The sequence below is a fragment of the Lissotriton helveticus genome, chromosome 6 (genome assembly GCF_964261635.1).
Source record: "Lissotriton helveticus chromosome 6, aLisHel1.1, whole genome shotgun sequence".
Lineage (NCBI taxonomy): Eukaryota > Metazoa > Chordata > Amphibia > Caudata > Salamandridae > Lissotriton > Lissotriton helveticus.
The window spans coordinates 2,120,534,372-2,120,558,907 of NC_136067.1; the positions used below are offsets into that span (position 1 = coordinate 2,120,534,372).

General features: G+C 47.5%; 1 protein-coding gene across 1 annotated transcript in view; it reads left to right on the forward strand.

Annotated features, from left to right (window-relative positions):
- Positions 1-24,536, forward strand: part of LOC144763080 (uncharacterized) — a 397,233-nt gene that overhangs the window by 158,881 nt on the left and 213,816 nt on the right. Inside the window, exon 4 of the mRNA XM_078648381.1 lies at positions 9,806-11,492. Within this exon, the coding sequence (XP_078504507.1) occupies positions 9,806-11,492 (1,687 nt within the window). The remainder of the gene's footprint in view (positions 1-9,805; positions 11,493-24,536) is intronic.

Genomic DNA, 24,536 nt, shown 5'->3' on the forward strand with positions numbered 1-24,536 from the left:
ATGACACGTGTGCCTAGACTGCTCTACAAGGGGTGTGTCTGAGGCTGGCTTGACCACGTGTGTGCTGAGTGACTTCTTAGATGACACGTGTGCCTAGACTGCTCTACGAGGGGTGTGCCTGAGGCTGGCTTGACCACGTGTGTGCTGAGTGACTTCTTAGGTGACACATGTGCCTAGACTGCTCTAAAAGGGGTGTGCCTGGGGCTGGCTTGACCACGTGTGTGCTGAGCGACTTCTTAGGTGACACGTGCGTCTAGACTGCTCTACAAGGGGTGTGCCTGGCTTGACCACGTGTGTGCTGAGTGACTTCTTAGGTGAAACGTGGGCCTAGACTGCTCTACAAGGGGTGTGCCTGAGGCTGGCTTGACCACGTGTGTGCTGAGTGACTTCTTAGGTGAAACGTGTGCCTAGACTGCTCTACAAGGGGTGTGCCTGAGGCTGGCTTGACCACGTGTGTGCTGAGTGACTTCTTAGATGACACGTGTGCCTAGACTGCTCTACAAGAGGTGTGTCTGAGGCTGGCTTGCCCACGTGTGTGCTGAGTGACTTCTTAGGTGACACGTGTGCCTAGACTGCTCTACAAGGGGAGTGCCTGAGGCTGGCTTGACCACATGTGTGCTGAGTGACTTCTTAGGTGACACGTGTGCCTAGACTGCTCTACAAGGGGTGTGTCTGAGGCTGGCTTGACCACGTGTGTGCTGAGCGACTTCTTAGGTGACACGTGTGCCTAGACAGCTCTACAAGGGGTGTGCCTGAGAGCTGGCTTGACCACGTGTGAGCTGAGCGACTTTTTAGGTGACACGTGCGTCTAGACTGCTCTACAAGGGGTGTGCCTGGCTTGACCACGTGTGTTGTGAGTGACTTCTTAGATGACACGTGTGCCTAGACTGCTCTACAAGAGGTGTGTCTGAGGCTGGCTTGACCACGTGTGTGCTGAGTGACTTCTTAGGTGAAACGTGGGCCTAGACTGCTCTACAAGGGGTGTGCCTGAGGCTGGCTTGACCACGTGTGTGCTGAGTGACTTCTTAGGTGAAACGTGTGCCTAGACTGCTCTACAAGGGGTGTGCCTGAGGCTGGCTTGACCACGTGTGTGCTGAGTGACTTCTTAGATGACACGTGTGCCTAGACTGCTCTACAAGAGGTGTGTCTGAGGCTGGCTTGCCCACGTGTGTGCTGAGTGACTTCTTAGGTGACACGTGTGCCTAGACTGCTCTACAAGGGGAGTGCCTGAGGCTGGCTTGACCACATGTGTGCTGAGTGACTTCTTAGGTGACACGTGTGCCTAGACTGCTCTACAAGGGGTGTGTCTGAGGCTGGCTTGACCACGTGTGTGCTGAGTGACTTCTTAGGTGATACGTGTGCCTAGACTGCTCTAAAAGGGGTGTGCCTGAGGCTGGCTTGACCACGTGTGTGCTGAGTGACTTCTTAGGTGACACGTATGCCTAGACTGCTCTACAAGGCGCTTGACCACGTGTGTGCTGAGTGACTTCTTAGCTGACACGTGTCCCTAGACTGCTCTAAAAGGGGTGTGCCTGAGGCTGGCTTGACCACGTGTGTGCTGAGTGACTTCTTAGGTGACACGTGTGCCTAGACTGCTCTACAAGGGGTGTGTCTGAGGCTGGCTTGACCACGTGTGTGCTGAGTGACATCTTAGGTGAAACGTGTGCCTAGACTGCTCTACAAGGGGTGTGCCTGAGGCTGGCTTGACCACGTGTGTGCTGAGTGACTTCTTAGGTGACACGTGTGCCTAGACTGCTCTACAAGGGGTGTGCCTGAGGCTGGCTTGACCATATGGGTGCTCAGTGACTTCTTAGGTGACCCGTGTGCCTAGACTGCTCTACAAGGGGTGTGCTTGAGGCTAGCTTGACCACCTGTGTGCTGAGTGATGCCTTACGTGATACGTGTGCCTAAACTGCTCTACAAGGGGTGTATTTGAGGCTGACTTGACCAAGTGTGTGCTGAGTGATGTTTTAGGTGACACGTGTGCCTAGACTGCTCTAGCATGGGGTGTGCCTGAGGCTGGCTTGACTCCGTGTGTGCTGAGTGAATTCTTAGGTGACACATGTGCCTAGACTGCTCTACAAGGGGTGTGTCTGAGGCTGGCTTGACCATGTGTGCGCTGAGTTACTTCTTAGGTGACACGTGTGCCTAGACTGCTCTACAAGGGGTGTGTCTGAGGCTGGCTTGACCACGTGTGTGCTGAGTGACTTCTTAGGTGACACATGTGCCTAGATTGCTCTACAAGGGGTATGCCTGGCTTGACCACATGTGTGCTGAGTGACTTCTTAGGTGATACGTGTGCCTAGACTGCTCTACAAAGGGTGTGCCTGAGGCTGGCTTGACCACGTGTGTGCTGAGCGACTTCTTAGGTGACACGTGTGCCTAGACAGCTCTACAAGGGGTGTGCCTGAGAGCTGGCTTGACCACGTGTGTGCTGAGCGACTTCTTAGGTGACACGTGCGTCTAGACTGCTCTACAAGGGGTGTGCCTGGCTTGACCACGTGTGTTGTGAGTGACTTCTTAGGTGATACATGTGCCTAGACAGCTCTACAAGGGGTGTACCTGAGGCTGGCTTGACCACGTGTGTGCTGAGTGACTTCTTAGGTGACACGTGTGCCTAGACTGCTCTACAAGGGGTGTGCCTGCGGCTGGCTTGACCACGTGTGTCTGAGTGACTTCTTAGGTGACACGTGTGCCTAGACTGCTCTACGAGGGGTGTGCCTGAGGATGGCTTGACCACGTGTGTGCTGAGTGACTTCTTAGATGACACGTGTGCCTAGACTGCTCTACAAGGGGTTTGCCTGAGGCTGGCTTGACCACGTGTGTGTTGAGTGATGTCTTAGGTGACACGTGTGCCTAGACTGCTCTAGAAGAGGTGTGTCTGAGGCTGGCTTGACCACGTGTGTCTTGAGTGATGTCTTAGGTGACACGTGTGCCTATACTGCTCTACAAGAGGTGTGTCTGAGGCTGGCTTGACCACGTGTGTGCTGAGTGACTTCTTAGGTGACACGTGTGCCTAGACTGCTCTACAAGGGGTGTGTCTGAGGCTGGCTTGACCACGTGTGTGCTGAGTGACTTCTTAGGTGACATGTGTGCCTAGACTGCTCTACGAGGGGTGTGCCTGAGGCTGGCTTGACCACGTGTGTGCTGAGTGACTTCTTAGATGACACGTGTGCCTAGACTGCTCTACAAGGGGTGTGCCTGAGAGCTGGCTTGACCACATGTGGGCTGAGTAACTTCTTAGATGACACGTGTGCCTAGACTGCTCTACAAGGGGTGTGTCTGAGGCTGGCTTGACCACGTGTGTGCTGAGTGACTTCTTAGATGACACGTGTGCCTAGACTGCTCTACGAGGGGTGTGCCTGAGGCTGGCTTGACCACGTGTGTGCTGAGTGACTTCTTAGGTGACACATGTGCCTAGACTGCTCTAAAAGGGGTGTGCCTGGGGCTGGCTTGACCACGTGTGTGCTGAGTGACTTCTTAGGTGACATGTGTGCCTAGACTACTCTACAAAGGGTGTGCCTGAGGCTGGCTTGACCACGTGTGTCTTGAGTGATGTCTTAGGTGACACGTGTGCCTATACTGCTCTACAAGAGGTGTGTCTGAGGCTGGCTTGACCACGTGTGTGCTGAGTGACTTCGTAGGTGACACGTGTGCCTAGACTGCTCTACAAGGGGTGTGTCTGAGGCTGGCTTGACCACGTGTGTGCTGAGTGACTTCTTAGGTGACATGTGTGCCTAGACTGCTCTACGAGGGGTGTGCCTGAGGCTGGCTTGACCACGTGTGTGCTGAGTGACTTCTTCGATGACACGTGTGCCTAGACTGCTCTACGAGGGGTGTGCCTGAGGCTGGCTTGACCACGTGTGTGCTGAGTGACTTCTTAGGTGACACATGTGCCTAGACTGCTCTAAAAGGGGTGTGCCTGAGGCTGGCTTGACCACGTGTGTGCTGAGTGACTTCTTAGATGACACGTGTGCCTAGACTGCTCTACAAGGGGTGTGCCTGAGAGCTGGCTTGACCACGTGTGGGCTGAGTAACTTCTTAGATGACACGTGTGCCTAGACTGCTCTACAAGGGGTGTGTCTGAGGCTGGCTTGACCACGTGTGTGCTGAGTGACTTCTTAGATGACACGTGTGCCTAGACTGCTCTACGAGGGGTGTGCCTGAGGCTGGCTTGACCACGTGTGTGCTGAGTGACTTCTTAGGTGACACATGTGCCTAGACTGCTCTAAAAGGGGTGTGCCTGAGGCTGGCTTGACCACGTGTGTGCTGAGTGACTTCTTAGGTGACATGTGTGCCTAGACTACTCTACAAAGGGTGTGCCTGAGGCTGGCTTGACCACGTGTGTCTTGAGTGATGTCTTAGGTGACACGTGTGCCTATACTGCTCTACAAGAGGTGTGTCTGAGGCTGGCTTGACCATGTGTGTGCTGAGTGACTTCTTAGCTGACACGTGTGCCTAGACTGCTCTACAAGGGGTGTGTCTGAGGCTGGCTTGACCACATGTGTGCTGAGTGACTTCTTAGGTGACATGTGTGCCTAGACTGCTCTACTAGGGGTGTGCCTGAGGCTGGCTTGACCACGTGTGTCTTGAGTGATGTCTTAGGTAACACGTGTGCCTATACTGCTCTACAAGAGGTGTGTCTGAGGCCGGCTTGACCATGTGTGTGCTGAGTGACTTCTTAGGTGACACGTGTGCCTAGACTGCTCTACAAGGAGTGTGCCTGAGGCTGGCTTGACCACGTGTGTGCTGAGTGACTTCTTAGGTGACACGTGTGCCTAGACTGCTCTACAAGGGGTGTGCCTGAGGCTGGCTTGACCACGTGTGTGCTGAGTGACTTCTTAGGTGACACGTTTGCCTAGACTGCTCTACAAGGCGCTTGACCACGTGTGCGCTGAGTGACTTCTTAGGTGACACGTGTGCCTAGACTACTCTACAAAGGGTGTGCCTGAGGCTGGCTTGACCACGTGTGTCTTGAGTGATGTCTTAGGTGACACGTGTGCCTAGACTGCTCTAGAAGAGGTGTGTCTGAGGCTGGCTTGACCACGTGTGTCCTGAGTGACTTCTTAGGTGACACGTGTGCCTAGACTGCTCTACAAGGGGTGTGCCTGAGGCTGGCTTGACCACGTGTGTCTGAGTGACTTCTTAGGTGACACGTGTGCCTAGACTGCTCTACAAGGGGTGTGCCTGAGGCTGGCTTGACCACGTGTGGGCTGAGTGACTTCGTAGGTGACATGTGAGCCTAGACAGCTCTAGTTGTGCATGTATTAGTTAAATTGCAGTGGCAATGAGCATCCCTGGGGGCACTGACTCGTCTGCTTTCTGTGCCAGAGGAGCCGCTCTGTAACTATGTATTCCATCCCCTCCAGGTATTATTCACATCTCAATTGAATTGAACCCCCGTCTCTTGAGCTTGTCGCCAACAGTTAGCATTACATTTCTTCCTTTGTTTGATGCTAGCTGCAGTTTGAGACCTATTGTGCCCTCAGTCACTGGCTGCCCCTCTAAAGAGACCTTTGCCCCTGCTTCTAAAGCCCAGTTGGCTCAAGTGAGGTTAACTCTTGGTCCAGCTTCCAGAGAGCTCAGGCTGTGAGACGGTCACCCAGCGATGGAGATGCCATGTCTTACTGACGTGACGTCATCTGTCAGGGCCACTTGTCTGTTCTGGGACACACTGCACCAATAGTTAATGCTTTCCTTGGCTGAAACAGGGCAGCAGCTTTTGAGCGCCACCTAAAAGTGGTGCCAGATGAATGCACAATTAACACAAAAGATCGGAAAATTCCCTTTTTCAGTTATGGGGTATGCTTGAGAAGACAAATACTGCTTTCTCTCCACTTATGAAAAATGCTTCCCCATTCCTCCCCTCCCTCCAGATGGACCCTTTCCAGTGGGGGTGTTTGGATTTGATTCTTGTTTATTGTGACCTGTGCTTGAGGATAATAACCCTGTGTTGCCCTCAGAGTGAATGCATGCTGGTTCAAACACGTGGTATTAAGACCTGTGACTGTGTGTCCTCAGAGTGACTGTGTGTCCTCAGAGTGACCGTGTGTCCTCAGAGTGACCGTGTGTCCTCAGAGTGACTGTGTGTCCTCAGAGTGACCGTGTGTCCTCAGAGTGACTGTGTGTCCTCAGAGTGACTGTGTGTCCTCAGAGTGACCGTGTGTCTTCAGAGTGACTGTGTGTCCTCAGAGTGACTGTGTGTCCTCAGAGTGACTGTGTGTCCTCAGAGTGACTGTGTGTCCTCAGAGTGAATGCATGCTGGTTCAACCACGTGGTATAAAGACCTGTGACCGTGTGTCCTCAGAGTGACTGTGTGTGCTCAGAGTGACTGTGTGTCCTCAGAGTGAATGCATGCTGGTTCAAACATGTGGTATAAAGACCTGTGACCGTGTGTCCTCAGAGTGACTGTGTGTGCTCAGAGTGACTGTGTGTCCTCAGAGTGACTGTGTGTCCTCAGAGTGACTGTGTGTCCTCAGAGTGACCGTGTGTCCTCAGAGTGACCGTGTGTCCTCAGAGTGACTGTGTGTCCTCAGAGTGACCGTGTGTCCTCAGAGTGACTGTGTGTCCTCAGAGTGACTGTGTGTCCTCAGAGTGACCGTGTGTCCTCAGAGTGACTGTGTGTCCTCAGAGTGACTGTGTGTCCTCAGAGTGACTGTGTGTCCTCAGAGTGACTGTGTGTCCTCAGAGTGAATGCATGCTGGTTCAAACATGTGGTATAAAGACCTGTGACCGTGTGTCCTCAGAGTGACTGTGTGTCCTCAGAGTGACTGTGTGTCCTCAGAGTGACTGTGTGTCCTCAGAGTGAATGCATGCTGGTTCAAACACGTGGTATAAAGACCTGTGACTGTGTGTCCTCAGAGTGACTGTGTGTCCTCAGAGTGACCGTGTGTCCTCAGAGTGACTGTGTGTCCTCAGAGTGACTGTGTGTCCTCAGAGTGACCGTGTGTCCTCAGAGTGACTGTGTGTCATCAGAGTGACTGTGTGTCCTCAGAGTGACCGTGTGTGTCCTCAGAGTGACCGTGTGTCCTCAGAGTGACTGTGTGTCCTCAGAGTGACCATGTGTCCTCAGAGTGACCGTGTGTCCTCAGAGTGACTGTGTGTCTTCAGAGTGACCGTGTGTCCTCAGAGTGACCGTGTGTCCTCAGAGTGACTGTGTGTCCTCAGAGTGACCGTGTGTCCTCAGAGTGACCGTGTGTCCTCAGAGTGACTGTGTGTCCTCAGAGTGACCGTGTGTCCTCAGAGTGACCGTGTGTCCTCAGAGTGACTGTGTATCCTCAGAGTGAATGCATGCTGGTTCAAACACGTGGTATAAAGACCTGTGACTGTGTGTCCTCAGAGTGACTGTGTGTCCTCAGAGTGACCGTGTGTCCTCAGAGTGACTGTGTGTCCTCAGAGTGAATGCATGCTGGTTCAAACACGTGGTATAAAGACCTGTGACCGTGTGTCCTCAGAGTGACTGTGTGTCTTCAGAGTGACCGTGTGTCCTCAGAGTGACCGTGTGTCCTCAGAGTGACTGTGTGTCCTCAGAGTGACCGTGTGTCCTCAGAGTGACCGTGTGTCCTCAGAGTGACTGTGTGTCCTCAGAGTGACCGTGTGTCCTCAGAGTGACCGTGTGTCCTCAGAGTGACTGTGTATCCTCAGAGTGAATGCATGCTGGTTCAAACACGTGGTATAAAGACCTGTGACTGTGTGTCCTCAGAGTGACTGTGTGTCCTCAGAGTGACCGTGTGTCCTCAGAGTGACTGTGTGTCCTCAGAGTGAATGCATGCTGGTTCAAACACGTGGTATAAAGACCTGTGACCGTGTGTCCTCAGAGTGACTGTGTGTCCTCAGAGTGACTGTGTGTCCTCAGAGTGACTGTTTGTCCTCAGAGTGACTGTGTGTCCTCAGAGTGACTGTGTGTCCTCAGAGTGACTGTGTGTCCTCAGAGTGACTGTGTGTCCTCAGAGTGACTGTGTGTCCTCAGAGTGACTGTGTGTCCTCAGAGTGACTGTGTGTCCTCACAGTGACTGTGTGTCCTCAGAGTGACCGTGTGTCCTCAGAGTGACTGTGTGTCCTCAGAGTGAATGCATGCTGGTTCAATAGCGAGGTATAGAGAGATGTTTGACAGACTCTGCATTCATGTAGTGCAGGAAGCACATGCTGATACAATGCCAAGATTGTGGCCAGTTTCCTGGCTTTATTTATGTGTTGGCTCATACTCCTTCTAACAAATGTGTTTGATGCTCTCCTTCAAACTTGCATATAGGACCTCAAAAGAGTACGAGGTATAATATTAAACTGTACCGTTCTTGGACAGTGCAATAAAAAGTAGTATTTCCTGTGTTTTGGAGAATGAAATGCATAAGGAGCACAACAGTAAACACGTTCCTTTACCCTGCTAGGCCACTAACCATTTAAACAAGCATTTGCAATGCAATAGGTCTCGCATTTGCAAGAGTTTAAGCTATTAGTATTGTAAATGACAATGCCTTTTATTTATGTTTTAAAACCCAAATCATAAATAAAAGCCATTTCATTCACAATGCCAATAGCTCAAACTCGCGTAAATGCGAGACCTGTTGCATTGCAAATGCTTGTTCCCTTTGGCTCTAGTGTTTCCCTCTGCTTGAAGGCCCAGAGTGTTTTTTATCCCGCCTGTAGAGCAATGAAAATGCTGCTCTGTTTCTTTCTGGGGTAAATCTATTTTTGAACACACCTAAAATACTCATTTTCGTTTGATGCCAAGGGGTGTATTTTCAAGGCGCTTTGTAACAACATTCAGGCCGGACCTTTCTAACACAGAAACTCAAGTGATGCTCCTGTTCATGTTTACTGAGCCCATCACATCCTGACCTGCTGATGTTCCCAGAAGCCTCCTCATGATTGCCAGCACTGGAGCTCTGTCTCATTGGGCACCAAAGGCTTAGGGGGGCATATTATCAAGCCCTTTATTGCCGCGTTAGCAGCACTTTTCTGCCCTGCAATACGGCGATATTTTCATCACACTATTAACAAGCTGCACCTAACGGGCCTTAGCGCGAGTTGTTTAGCAATAGTGGCTGTTTTTTTTTATCTCTAAGCATGTCAGCGATATATATCGCTAATGACATGCAAAGTAGGCGTTCCTGAATAAAACTCCATTGAAACAGTCGCAAACACAACTTCCCCCTATTATCAATGCCCGCGACGCAATAAGAAAATGTGCGCTAACTGTGCTTATCGCTGGAATTTAACACCTGGAGTAAACTTGCCTTAACCATCTTGTCAATGGGGGGGTGGATTGTTCGGTTAAGTACACACTTGCCTATTAGGAAGATTTTTATTTGCACAGTGAATTTAGAGCTTGAATACTCACGCTCTTGGTGGTTTTACTCGCTATCGCTGAATTTCCTATCGCCTTTGCGATACGCGTTGATAATACTGCGCACTCACGGCAAGGAAATCCAGCAATTGCCGGCGATAAAAAAACAGCGCTAAGCGCGCTTTGCGATAAACATCGCAGATCCTTGACAATATGCCCCAGAATGCGCTTTTTCCTACTCTGCACCACTTGTGGAACTGGCCGTATAGGGAGTCACTTGAAACCTGGATTGTTAAACTCCGACCTATGATGAAATAAATAGGAATGTTAAACTTTGACCTGGGTGTTTTCTGCCTGTTATCTCCTGTCTGTTCTGCCTTTGCCAGTGCCAGGAGTTCCTTTGGGCAGCAGTTTGCACTTCGTAAATTTCTAAAGACTAATCATTCTGCAAGTTGCTTTGGTGATGTTTATGATTTTGAATTTGTGTCCATGAGATATTTACCATGATATGATTCTCAGATTTCAGGGGGATAAACATGGAGCATATTTTTGAGCAATCCAGGCTGATAGACAGGAATGCCCGGGTGGGTGAAACGGTCCCACTACAGAAAAAGTACACAAAGCATCTGATTGTCCAGCAGCACCCTAATGAGAAGGAGCGTCAGCACGAGATCATGTCCTATGGATGGAAGCACACTGAGATAATGGACAGACTGGTCCATTCCAAGCTCTACTTTCATTTAGATTCTCTCTTCGACTCCATGAAGGATGGGCACAGACCCAGGACCGTAGTGCTGCAGGGGCCAGCGGGCATCGGGAAGACCATGACAGCCCAAAAAATCATGTTGGACTGGACTTTAGGAAAGCTCTATCGGGAACTGTTTGATTACGTGTTCTACCTCAACTGCAGAGAAATCAACAGAGTCAGAAGCGACAACAGTGTCTTTGATGTGATTGCAGCCGGCTGCCCGGAGAGGACGGTACCAAGGAGGGTGCTGCTGGCGGATCCCAGCAAGATACTGCTCATCCTTGATGGCTTTGATGAGCTGAAGTTCTCTCTCGACTTGAAGGAGGACCAGCTCTGCAGGGATCCGCATCAGAGGAATCCTGTGGAAGTCACCCTGAGTAACCTGTTGAGAAGAAATATCCTGCCGGGGTGCACCTTGATCGTCACCACACGTCCGACGGCTCTGGAAAGGCTCAGGCAGTGCATCAAGGCTGATCTTTGTGCTGAGATAATAGGATTTACAGAAGAGGACAGGAAGTCGTACTTCAGTAGTTTCTTTGGCAATGATGAACAGGCATCCAGAGCCCTTGCCGTGGTGAAAGACAATGACACCCTTTATACCATGTGCTTCCTCCCCATCGTCTGCTCGATCGTGTGCACTGTCATGAAGCAGGAGATAGAGAAAGGCCAGGACACTACAAATTCTTCAAAGACCACAACAGAGGTCTACTTGTCCTTCTTGTCAACTTTGTTGAGTGACCACTCTGGTGCTTCTTCAGAGACCATGCAAAGGAGCCTGAAGAAGCTCTGCTCCCTGGCACTCAATGGCGTCTTTGAGCAGAGAATCCTCTTCTATGAGGAGGACCTTCAGCAGTTCGACCTCGAAGTGTCGGACATCCAGTCGCTGTTTCTCAATCAAACCATCTTCCATCGAGACATTGATGTCTACTCAGCCCACAGCTTCATCCACCTCAGCTTTCAGGAGTTTTTTGCAGCCCTGTTCTACATCCTTGACATAGATGAGGGATCACCAAACCCCCAGAGAGATTTAAAGCATTTATTGAAAGAATATAGCCAGCAGACAAAAGGCCATTTAATGCTAACAGTGCGATTCTTATTTGGCCTGATCAACAAGGACCAATTGCACCATGTGGAGAAAATCCTGGGCTGTAAAATATCTCTCAGCGCCAGAGGTGACCTGGTAGCGTGGCTTCAGGACCTAAAACAGGAAAGCCTGCTACTGGATGTTTTCCACTGCTTGCATGAGGCTCAAGATGGAGATATGATTTCTACAACGATGAACAATATTCAGAGCATTCAAATAAAAAAGTCAGATTATAGTATAGTCAATTTGAAAGCGATTTCATTCGGCTTAATGCATTGCCAAGGAGACAAGACTCTCAACCTGCGGCATGTACACTTCGGACCAAAAGCTCAGGAAATCATGCGGCCTGGGATGATAAATTGCTCTACTCTCAGGTATGTGCCTCTGTATGTTAACCATAAATGTTGTATATTTAAGTATGTGGCTCTGTGTGGTAAATGTAAAGTTCCATCTATGTAGTATTTGTATAACCCATTCCTAGCAAGAGGCAGTGGGGCGTGGTTCAGAGTCAAAGACAGAGATACAGCCAGCATGTGATTGGAAAGGGAGCTGGTTCCTTGTTATGTCATCATGATGTAATGTGCTTTAAAGAGGTTTAAATATTTGATCATGATATATGAGTTTATGAGCTTTTTATTGCGATGAGCGCCTCTCTGTGTTAAACCTACAGACCCTACATTCAGGTGTGTGTCTCTTTGTGTTAAACCTACAGACTCTACATTCAGGTTTGTGTCTCTTTGTGTTAAACCTCAGACTCTACACTCTGGTTTGTGCCTCTTTGTGTTAAACCTACAGACTCTACATTCAGGTTTGTGCCTCTTTGTGTTAAACCTCAGACTCTACATTCAGGTTTGTGTCTCTTTGTGTTAAACCTCAGACTCTACACTCTGGTTTGTGCCTCTTTGTGTTAAACCTACAGACTCTACATTCAGGTTTGTGTCTCTTTGTGTTAAACCTCAGACTCTACATTCAGGTTTGTGTCTCTTTGTGTTAAACCTCAGACTCTACATTCAGGTTTGTGCCTCTTTGTGTTAAACCAACAGACTCTACATTCAGGTTTGTGCCTCTTTGTGTTAAACCTCAGACTCTACATTCAGGTTTGTGTCTCTTTGTGTTAAACCTTCAGACTCTACATTCAGGTTTGTGCCTCTCTGTGTTAAACCTCAGACTCTACATTCAGGATTGTGCCTCTTTGTGTTAAATCTACAGACTCTACACTCAGGTTTGTGTCTCTTTGTGTTAAACCTACAGACTCTACATTCAGGTGTGTGCCTCTTTGTGTTAAACCTACAGACTCTACATTCAGGTTTGTGCCTCTTTGTGTTAAACCTCAGACTCTACATTCAGGTTTGTGCCTCTTTGTGTTAAACCTCAGACTCTACATTCAGGTTTGTGTCTCTTTGTGTTAAACCTTCAGACTCTACATTCAGGTTTGTGCCTCTTTGTGTTAAACCTCAGACTCTACATTCAGGTTTGTGCCTCTTTGTGTTAAACCTACAGACTCTACATTCAGGTTTGTGCCTCTTTGTGTTAAACCTCAGACTCTACATTCAGGTTTGTGTCTCTTTGTGTTAAACCTTCAGACTCTACATTCAGGTTTGTGCCTCTTTGTGTTAAACCTCAGACTCTACATTCAGGGTTGTGCCTCAGTGTTAAACCTACAGACTCTACATTCATGTTTGTGTCTCTTTGTGTTAAACCTCAGACTCTACATTCAGGTTTGTGCCTCTTTGTGTTAAACCTCAGACTCTACATTCAGGTTTGTGCCTCTTTGTGTTAAACCTCAGACTCTACATTCAGGTTTGTGCCTCAGTGTTAAACCTCAGACTCTACATTCAGGTTTGTACCTCTTTGTGTTAAACCTCAGACTCTACATTCAGGTTTGTGCCTCTTTGTGTTAAACCTACAGACTCTACATTCAGGTTTGTGCCTCTCTGTGTTAAACCTACAGACTCTACATTCAGGTTTGTACCTCTTTGTGTTAAACCTACAGACTCTACATTCAGGTTTGTGCCTCTTTGTACTAAACCTACAGACTCTACATTCAGGTTTGTGCCTCTTTGTGTTAAACCTCAGACTCTACATTCAGGTTTGTGTCTCTTTGTGTTAAACCTCAGACTCTACATTCAGGTTTGTACCTCTTTGTGTTAAACCTACAGACTCTACATTCAGGTTTGTGCCTCTTTGTGTTAAACCTCAGACTCTACATTCAGGTTTGTGTCTCTTTGTGTTAAACCTACAGACTCTACATTCAGGTTTGTGTCTCTTTGTGTTAAACCTCAGACTCTACATTCAGGTTTGTGTCTCTTTGTGTTAAACCTCAGACTCTACATTCAGGTTTGTGCCTCTTTGTGTTAAACCAACAGACTCTACATTCAGGTTTGTACCTCTTTGTGTTAAACCTACAGACTCTACATTCAGGTTTGTGCCTCTTTGTGTTAAACCTCAGACTCTACATTCAGGTTTGTACCTCTTTGTGTTAAACCTACAGACTCTACATTCAGGTTTGTGTCTCTTTGTGTTAAACCTCAGACTCTACATTCAGGTTTGTGTCTCTTTGTGTTAAACCTCAGACTCTACATTCAGGTTTGTGCCTCTTTGTGTTAAACCAACAGACTCTACATTCAGGTTTGTGCCTCTTTGTGTTAAACCTACAGACTCTACATTCAGGTTTGTGTCTCTTTGTGTTAAACCTACAGACTCTACATTCAGGTTTGTGCCTCTTTGTGTTAAACCTCAGACTCTACATTCAGGTTTGTGCCTCTTTGTGTTAAACCTCAGACTCTACATTCAGGTTTGTGTCTCTTTGTGTTAAACCTTCAGACTCTACATTCAGGTTTGTGCCTCTTTGTGTTAAACCTCAGACTCTACATTCAGGTTTGTGCCTCAGTGTTAAACCTACAGACTCTACATTCATGTTTGTGTCTCTTTGTGTTAAACCTCAGACTCTACATTCAGGTTTGTGCCTCAGTGTTAAACCTTCAGACTCTACATTCAGGTTTGTGTCTCTTTGTGTTAAACCTACAGACTCTACATTCAGGTTTGTGTCTCTTTGTGTTAAACCTCAGACTCTACATTCAGGTTTGTGCCTCAGTGTTAAACCTTCAGACTCTACATTCAGGTTTGTGTCTCTTTGTGTTAAACCTACAGACTCTACATTCAGGTTTGTGCCTCTTTGTGTTAAACCTCAGACTCTACATTCAGGTTTGTGCCTCTTTGTGTTAAACCTCAGACTCTACATTCAGGTTTGTGTCTCTTTGTGTTAAACCTTCAGACTCTACATTCAGGTTTGTGTCTCTTTGTGTTAAACCTCAGACTCTACATTCAGGTTTGTGCCTCTTTGTGTTAAACCTCAGACTCTACATTCAGGTTTGTACCTCTTTGTGTTAAACCTCAGACTCTACATTCAGGTTTGTGTCTCTTTGTGTTAAACCTTCAGACTCTACATTCAGGTTTGTGTCTCTTTGTGTTAAACCTCAGACTCTACATTCAGGTTTGTGCCTCTTTGTGTTAAACCTCAGACTCTACATTCAGGTTTGTGCCTCTTTGTGTTAAACCTCAGACTCTACATTCAGGTTTGTGCCTCTTTGTGTTAAACCTCAGACTCTACATTCAGGTTTGTACCTCTTTGTGTTAAACCTCAGACTCTACATTCAGGTTTGTGTCTCTTTGTGTTAAACCTTCAGACTCTACATTCAGGTTTGTGTCTCTTTGTGTTAAACCTCAGACTCTACATTCAGGTTTGTGCCTCTTTGTGTTAAACCTCAGACTCTACATTCAGGTTTGTGCCTCTTTGTGTTAAACCTCAGACTCTACATTCAGGTTTGTGCCTCTTTGTGTTAAACCTCAGACTCTACATTCAGGTTTGTGCCTCTTTGTGTTAAACCTCAGACTCTACATTCAGGTTTGTACCTCTTTGTGTTAAACCTCAGACTCTACATTCAGGTTTGTGTCTCTTTGTGTTAAACCTTCAGACTCTACATTCAGGTTTATGCCTCTTTGTGTTAAACCTCAGACTCTACATTCAGGGTTGTGCCTCTTTGTGTTAAACCTCAGACTCTACATTCAGGTTTGTGCCTCTTTGTGTTAAACCTCAGACTCTACATTCAGGTTTGTGCCTCTTTGTGTTAAACCTACAGACTCTACACTCAGGTTTGCGCCTCTTTGTGTTAAACCTACAGACTCTACATTCAGGTTTGTGCCTCAGTGTTAAACCTACAGACTCTACATTCAGGTTTGTGTCTCTTTGTGTTAAACCTCAGACTCTACATTCAGGTTTGTGCCTCTTTGTGTTAAACCTCAGACTCTACATTCAGGTTTGTACCTCTTTGTGTTAAACCTACAGACTCTACATTCAGGTTTGTACCTCTTTGTGTTAAACCTCAGACTCTACATTCAGGTTTGTGCCTCTCTGTGTTAAACCTACAGACTCTACATTCAGGTTTGTACCTCTTTGTGTTAAACCTACAGACTCTACATTCAGGTTTGTGCCTCTTTGTGTTAAACCTCAGACTCTACATTCAGGTTTGTGCCTCTTTGTGTTAAACCTACAGACTCTACATTCAGGTTTGTGCCTCTTTGTGTTAAACCTCAGACTCTACATTCAGGTTTGTGTCTCTTTGTGTTAAACCTACAGACTCTACATTCAGGTTTGTGTCTCTTTGTGTTAAACCTACAGACTCTACATTCAGGTTTGTACCTCTTTGTGTTAAACCTCAGACTCTACATTCAGGTTTGTGCCTCTTTGTGTTAAACCTCAGACTCTAAATTCAGGTTTGTGCCTCTTTGTGTTAAACCTACAGACTCTACATTCAGGTTTGCGTCTCTTTGTGTTAAACCTACAGATACTACATTCAGGTTTGTGTCTCTTTGTGTTAAACCTCAGACTCTACATTCACGTTTGTACCTCTTTGTGTTAAACCTACAGACTCTACATTCAGGTTTGCGTCTCTTTGTGTTAAACCTACAGACTCTACATTCAGGTTTGTGTCTCTTTGTGTTAAACCTACAGACTCTACATTCAGGTTTGTACCTCTTTGTGTTAAACCTACAGACTCTACATTCAGGTTTGCGTCTCTTTGTACTAAACCTACAGACTCTACATTCAGGTTTGTGTCTCTTTGTATTAAACCTACAGACTCTACATTCACGTTTGTACCTCTTTGTGTTAAACCTGCAGACGCTACATTCAGGTTTGTGTCTCTTTGTGTTAAACCTACAGACTCTACATTCAGGTTTGTGTCTCTTTGTGTTAAACCTACAGACTCTACATTCAGGTTTGTGTCTCTTTGTGTTAAACCTCAGACTCTACATTCAGGTTTGTGCATCTTTGTGTTAAACCTCAGACTCTACATTCAGGTTTGTGTCTCTTTGTGTTAAACCTCAGACTCTACATTCAGGTTTGTGCCTCTTTGTGTTAAACCTCAGACTCTACATTCAGGTTTGTGCATCTTTGTGTTAAACCTCAGACTCTACATTCACGTTTGTACCTCTTTGTGTTAAACCTCAGACTCTACATTCACGTTTGTACCTCTTTGTGTTAAACCTACAGACTCTACATTCAGGTTTGTGTCTCTTTGTGTTAAACCTCAGACTCTACATTCAGGTTTGTGCCTCTTTGTGTTAAACCTACAGACTCTACATTCAGGTTTGTGCCTCTTTGTGTTAAACCTCAGACTCTACATTCAGGTTTGTGTCTCTTTGTGTTAAACCTACAGACTCTACATTCAGGTTTGTGTCTCTTTGTGTTAAACCTACAGACTCTACATTCAGGTTTGTGCATCTTTGTGTTAAACCTCAGACTCTACATTCACGTTTGTACCTCTTTGTGTTAAACCTACAGACTCTACATTCAGGTTTGCGTCTCTTTGTGTTAAACCTACAGATACTACATTCAGGTTTGTGTCTCTTTGTGTTAAACCTCAGACTCTACATTCACGTTTGTACCTCTTTGTGTTAAACCTCAGACTCTACATTCAGGTTTGTGCCTCTTTGTGTTAAACCTCAGACTCTACATTCAGGTTTGCGTCTCTTTGTGTTAAACCTACAGACTCTACATTCAGGTTTGCGTCTCTTTGTACTAAACCTACAGACTCTACATTCAGGTTTGTGCATCTTTGTGTTAAACCTCAGACTCTACATTCACGTTTGTACCTCTTTGTGTTAAACCTCAGACTCTACATTCAGGTTTGTGTCTCTTTGTATTAAACCTACAGACTCTACATTCACGTTTGTACCTCTTTGTGTTAAACCTGCAGACGCTACATTCAGGTTTGTGTCTCTTTGTGTTAAACCTCAGACTCTACATTCAGGTTTGTGCATCTTTGTGTTAAACCTCAGACTCTACATTCACGTTTGTACCTCTTTGTGTTAAACCTACAGACTCTACATTCAGGTTTGTGTCTCTTTGTGTTAAACCTACGGACTCTACATTCAGGTTTGTGTCTCTTTGTGTTAAACCTCAGACTCTACATTCAGGTTTGTGTCTCTTTGTGTTAAACCTCAGACTCTACATTCAGGTTTGTGTCTCTTTGTGTTAAACCTCAGACTCTACATTCACGTTTGTACCTCTTTGTGTTAAACCTACAGACTCTACATTCAGGTTTGTGTCTCTTTGTGTTAAACCTACGGACTCTACATTCAGGTTTGTGTCTCTTTGTGTTAAACCTCAGACTCTACATTCAGGTTTGTGTCTCTTTGTGTTAAACCTCAGACTCTACATTCAGGTTTGTGTCTCTTTGTGTTAAACCTCAGACTCTACATTCACGTTTGTACCTCTTTGTGTTAAACCTACAGACTCTACATTCAGGTTTGTGCCTCTTTGTGTTAAACCTACAGACTCTACATTCAGGTTTGTACCTCTTTGTGTTAAACCTCAGACTCTACATTCAGGTTTGCGCCTCTTTGTGTTAAACCTACAGACTCTACATTCAGGTTTGTGCCTCTTTGTGTTAAACCTACAGACTCTACATTCAGGTTTGTACCTCTTTGTGTTAAACCTCAGACTCTACATTCAGGTTTGTGCCTCTTTGTGTTAAACCTTCAGACTCTACATTCAGGCTTATGTCTCTCTCTGTTAAACCTGAGACTCTACATTCAGGTTTGTGCCTCTTTGTGTTAAACCTCAGACTCTACATTCAGGTTTGTGCCTCGTTGTGTTAAACCTCAGACTCTACATTCAGGTTTGTGCCTCTTTGTGTTAAACCTACAGACTCTATATTCAGGTTTGTGCCTCTTTGTGTTAAACCTACAGACTCTACATTCAGGTTTTGCCCTCTTAGTGTTAAACCTACAGACTCTACATTTAGGTTTGGGCCTCTTTGTGTTAAACCTACAGACCCGTGGTACAAAAGGTGGTGGTGATGGACGGAGCTTCTGAACCAATCAAACACTCATACCAGTCAAATGATCTGGGTTAAATCCATCACCGTTTTTAGCCCACTCTGCCACCCCAGTTCAGACATGGCCATATGCAAATCAGTCTGTCCCTGTGCCTCATGGGAACAGTCCAGCCCGAACTGCCAAGCCATGCCTTCCCTGGACCGGAAACAAGCTCCCGAGGACCGATTTCTGGAATTTCAGCCGTCTTCAGCCCGGCTTGCTTGAATCCAGTGGCAAAGTGAGGATGGGACTCACGTCTGAGCATACCCTGCCAACTTATGGAGAACAAAGTGGTACAAAAGGGGGTGGTGATGGACGGAGCATCTGAACCAATCAAACACTCACACCCAGTCAAATGATCTGGGTTTAATCCATCACCGTTTTTTAGCCCACTCTGCCACCCCAGTTCAGAAATGGCCATATGCAAATAGGTCTGACCCTGTGCCTCATGGGAATAGTCCAGACAGAACTGCCAAGCCATGCCTTCCCTGGACCGGAAACAAGCTTCAGAGGACCGGTTCCTGGCATTTCAGCCGTCTTCAGCCCGGCTTGCTTGAATCCAGTGGCAAAGTGAGCAAGGGACTCGCGTCTGAGCATACCCTGCCAACTTATGGCGAACAAAGTGGTACAAAAGGGGGTGGTGATGGACGGAGCATCTGAACCAATCAAACACTCACACCCAGTCAAATGATCTGGGTTTAATCCATCATCGTTTTTTAGCCCACTCTGCCACCCCAGTTCAGACATGGCCATATGCAAATCAGTTTGACCCTGTGCCTCATGGGATGAGTCCAGCCCGAACTGCCAAGCCATGCCTTCCCTGGACCGGAAACAATCTTCCGAGGACCGGTTTCTGGCATTTCAGCCGTCTTCAGCCCGGTTTGCTTGAATCTAGTGGCAAAGTGAGCAAGGGACTCACGTCTGAGCATACCCTGCCAACTTATGGCGAACAAAGTGGTACGGGTATACTCAGACGTGAGTCCCGTGCTCTCCATGCCACTGGAATCAAGCTATCCAGGCTGATGAGGGCTGAAAGCCCGAAACTGGTCCTTGTATGCTTGTTTCCAGTCCAGGGAGGACTTGGCTTGGCAGTTCGGGCTGGACTGTACCCATGGGGCACAGGGTCAAGACTGATTTGCATATGGCTGGGTTCAAACTGGAATGGTATGGTGAGCAAAAAAACGAAGGATTTAGGCCCAGATCTCTGTACTGGGGTGAATGTATGACATTGTTCTGCATTCTGTCCATCACCTGTTGTTTTTGCATTTGTCACCCCGAGTGGGACGGGTATGCTCAGACGTGAGTCCCATGCTCTCCATGCCACTGGAATCAAACTATCCAGGCTGATGAGGGCTGAAAGCCCGAAACCGGTCCTTGGATGCTTGTTTCCAGTCCAGGGAGGACTTGGCTTGGCAGTTCGGGCTAGACTGTACCCATGGGGCACAGGGTCAAGACTGATTTGCATATGGCTGGGGTCAAACTGGAATAGCATGGTGAGCAAAATAAAATTATGGATTTAGGCCCAGATCTCTGTACTGGGGTGAATGTATGACATTGTTCTGCATTCTGTCCATCACCTCTTGTTTTTGCATTTGTCACCCCGAGTGGGACGGGTATGCTCAGATGTGAGTCCCGTGCTCTCCATGCCACTGGAATCAAACTATCCAGGCTGATTAGGGCTGAAAGCCCGAAACCGGTCCTTGGATGCTTGTTTCCAGTCCAGGGAGGACTTGGCTTGGCAGTTCGGGCTGGACTGTACCCATGGGGCACAGGGTCAAGACTGATTTGCATATGGCTGGGTTCAAACTGGAATGGCATGGTGAGCAAAAAAAACGATGGATTTAGGCCCAGATCTCTGTACTGGGGTGAATGTATGACATTGTTCTGCATTCTGTCCATCACCTTTTGTTTTTGCATTTGTCACCCGAGTGGGACGGGTATGCTCAGACGTGAGTCCCGTGCTCTCCATGCCACTGGAATCAAGCTTTCCAGGCTGATGAGGACTGAAAGCCCGAAACCGGTCCTTGGATGCTTGTTTCCAGTACAGGGAGGACTTGGCTTGGCAGTTCGGGCTGGACTGTACCCATGGGGCACAGGGTCAAGACTGATTTGCATATGGCTGGATTCAAACTGGAATGGCATGGTGAGCAAAACAACGATGGATTTAGGCCCAGATCTCTGTACTGGGGTGAATGTATGACATTGTTCTGCATTCTGTCCATCACCTGTTGTTTTTGCATTTGTCACCCCGAACGGGACGGGTATGTTCAGACGTGAGTCCCGTGCTCTCCATGCCACTGGAATCAAGCTATCCAGGCTGATGAGGGCTGAAAGCCCAAAACCGGTCCTTGGATGCTTGTTTCCAGTCCAGGGAGGACTTGGCTTGGCAGTTCGGGCTGGACTGTACCCATGGGGCACAGGGTCAAGACTGATTTGCATATGGCTGGGTTCAAACTGTAATGGCGTGGTGATTAAAAAAATGATGGATTTAGGCCCAGATCTCTGTACTGGGGTGAATGTATGACATTGTTCTGCATTCTGTCCATCACCTGTTGTTTTTGCATTTGTCACCCCGAACGGGATGGGTATGTTCAGACGTGAGTCCCGTGCTCTCCATGCCACTGGAATCAAGCTATCCAGGCTGATGAGGGCTGAAAGCCCGAAACCGGTCCTTGGATGCTTGTTTCCAGTCCAGGGAGGACTTGGCTTGGCAGTTCGGGCTGGACTGTACCCATGGGGCACAGGGTCAAGACTGATTTGCATATGGCTGGGTTCAAACTGGAATGGCATGGTGATTAAAAAAACTATGGATTTAGGCCCAGATCTCTGTACTGGGGTGAATGTATGACATTGTTCTGCATTCTGTCCATCACCTGTTGTTTTTGCATTTGTCACCCCGAACGGGATGGGTATGTTCAGACGTGAGTCCCGTGCTCTCCATGCCACTGGAATCAAGCTATCCAGGCTGATGAGGGCTGAAAGCCCGAAACTGGTCCTTGGATGCTTGTTTCCAGTCCAGGGAGGACTTGGCTTGGCAGTTCGGGCTGGACTGTTCCTATGGGGCACAGGGTCAAGACTGATTTGCATATGGCTGGGTTCAAACTGGAATGGCATGGTGAGCAAAAAAACAATGGATTTAGGCCCAGATCTCTGTACTGGGGTGAATGTATGACATTGTTCTGCATTCTGTCCATCACCTGTTGTTTTTGCTTTGTCACCCCGAGTGGGACGGATATGCTCAAACGTGAGTCCTGTGCTCTCCATGCCACTGGAATCAAGCTATCCAGGCTGATGAGGGCTGAAAGCCCGAAACCGGTCCTTGGATGCTTGTTTCCAGTCCAGGGAGGACTTGGCTTGGCAGTTCGGGCTGGACTGTACCTATGGGGCACAGGGTCAAGACTGATTTGCATATGGCTGGGTTCAAACTGGAATGGCATGGTGAGCAAAAAAAATGATGGATTTAGGCCCAGATCTCTGTACTGGGGTGAATGTATGACATTGTTCTGCATTCTGTCCATCACCTTTTGTTTTTGCATTTGTCACCCGAGTGGGACGGGTATGCTCAGACGTGAGTCCCGTGCTCTCCATGCCACTGGAATCAAGCTTTCCAGGCTGATGAGGGCTGAAAGCCCGAAACCGGTCCTTGGATGCTTGTTTCCAGTACAGGGAGGACTTGGCTTGGCAGTTCGGGCTGGACTGTACCCATGGGGCACAGGGTCAAGACTGATTTGCATATGGCTGGATTCAAACTGGAATGGCATGGTGAGCAAAACAACGATGGATTTAGGCCCAGATCTCTGTACTGGGGTGAATGTATGACATTGTTCTGCATTCTGTCCATCACCTGTTGTTTTTGCATTTGTCACCCCGAACGGGACGGGTATGTTCAGACGTGAGTCCCGTGCTCTCCATGCCACTGGAATCAAGCTATCCAGGCTGATGAGGGCTGAAAGCCCAAAACCGGTCCTTGGATGCTTGTTTCCAGTCCAGGGAGGACTTGGCTTGGCAGTTCGGGCTGGACTGTACCCATGGGGCACAGGGTCAAGACTGATTTGCATATGGCTGGGTTCAAACTGTAATGGCGTGGTGATTAAAAAAATGATGGATTTAGGCCCAGATCTCTGTACTGGGGTGAATGTATGACATTGTTCTGCATTCTGTCCATCACCTGTTGTTTTTGCATTTGTCACCCCGAACGGGATGGGTATGTTCAGACGTGAGTCCCGTGCTCTCCATGCCACTGGAATCAAGCTATCCAGGCTGATGAGGGCTGAAAGCCCGAAACCGGTCCTTGGATGCTTGTTTCCAGTCCAGGGAGGACTTGGCTTGGCAGTTCGGGCTAGACTGTACCCATGGGGCACAGGGTCAAGACTGATTTGCATATGGCTGGGTTCAAACTGGAATGGCATGGTGATTAAAAAAACTATGGATTTAGGCCCAGATCTCTGTACTGGGGTGAATGTATGACATTGTTCTGCATTCTGTCCATCACCTGTTGTTTTTGCATTTGTCACCCCGAACGGGATGGGTATGTTCAGACGTGAGTCCCGTGCTCTCCATGCCACTGGAATCAAGCTATCCAGGCTGATGAGGGCTGAAAGCCCGAAACTGGTCCTTGGATGCTTGTTTCCAGTCCAGGGAGGACTTGGCTTGGCAGTTCGGGCTGGACTGTTCCTATGGGGCACAGGGTCAAGACTGATTTGCATATGGCTGGGTTCAAACTGGAATGGCATGGTGAGCAAAAAAACAATGGATTTAGGCCCAGATCTCTGTACTGGGGTGAATGTATGACATTGTTCTGCATTCTGTCCATCACCTGTTGTTTTTGCTTTGTCACCCCGAGTGGGACGGATATGCTCAAACGTGAGTCCCGTGCTCTCCATGCCACTGGAATCAAGCTATCCAGGCTGATGAGGGCTGAAAGCCCGAAACCGGTCCTTGGATGCTTGTTTCCAGTCCAGGGAGGACTTGGCTTGGCAGTTCGGGCTGGACTGTACCTATGGGGCACAGGGTCAAGACTGATTTGCATATGGCTGGGTTCAAACTGGAATGGCATGGTGAGCAAAAAAACAATGGATTTAGGCCCAGATGTCTGTACTGGGGTGAATGTATGACATTGTTCTGCATTCTGTCCATCACCTGTTGTTTTTGCTTTGTCACCCCGAGTGGGACGGATATGCTCAGACGTGAGTCCCGTGCTCTCCATGCAACTGGAATCAAGCTATCCAGGCTGATGAGGGCTGAAAGCCCGAAACTGGTCCTTGGATGCTTGTTTCCAGTCCAGGGAGGACTTGGCTTGGCAGTTCGGGCTGGACTGTACCTATGGGGCACAGGGTCAAGACTGATTTGCATATGGCTGGGTTCAAACTGGAATGGCCTGGTGAGCAAAAAAACAATGGATTTAGGTCCAGATCTCTGTACTGGGGTGAATGTATGACATTGTTCTGCATTCTGTCCATCACCTGTTGTTTTTGCTGTTGTTTTTGCAAAAATACAGACCCAACATTCAGGTTTATGCCTCTCTGTGTTAAACCTACAGACCCTACATTCAGGTTTCTGCCTCTCTGTGTTAAACCTACAGACTCTACATTCAGGTTTCTGCCTCTTTGTGTTAAACCTACAGACTCTACATTCAGGTTTGTGCCTCTTTGTGTTAAACCTACAGACTCTACATTCAGGTTTGTGCCTCTTTGTGTTAAACCTCAGACTCTACATTCAGGTTTGTGTCTCTTTGTGTTAAACCTACAGACTCTACATTCAGGTCTGTGCCTCTCTGTGTTAAACCTACAGACCCTACATTCAGGTTTCTGCCTCTTTGTGTTAAACCTACTGTTAGAAATGGGAATTTTAGTAGGCTAGGGCGTGGTCCAAAGCAAGGCAAAAACAACCATTCTAGTCAGGATAAGGGAGTTACACTCCTAAAATAACCCCTGCTCACCCCCTTGGTAGCTTGGCACCAGTAGTCAGGCTTATCTTAGAGGCAGTGTGTAAAGCATTTCCACATATCTAACAGTAATTCAGTCTCAACACTACAAAAG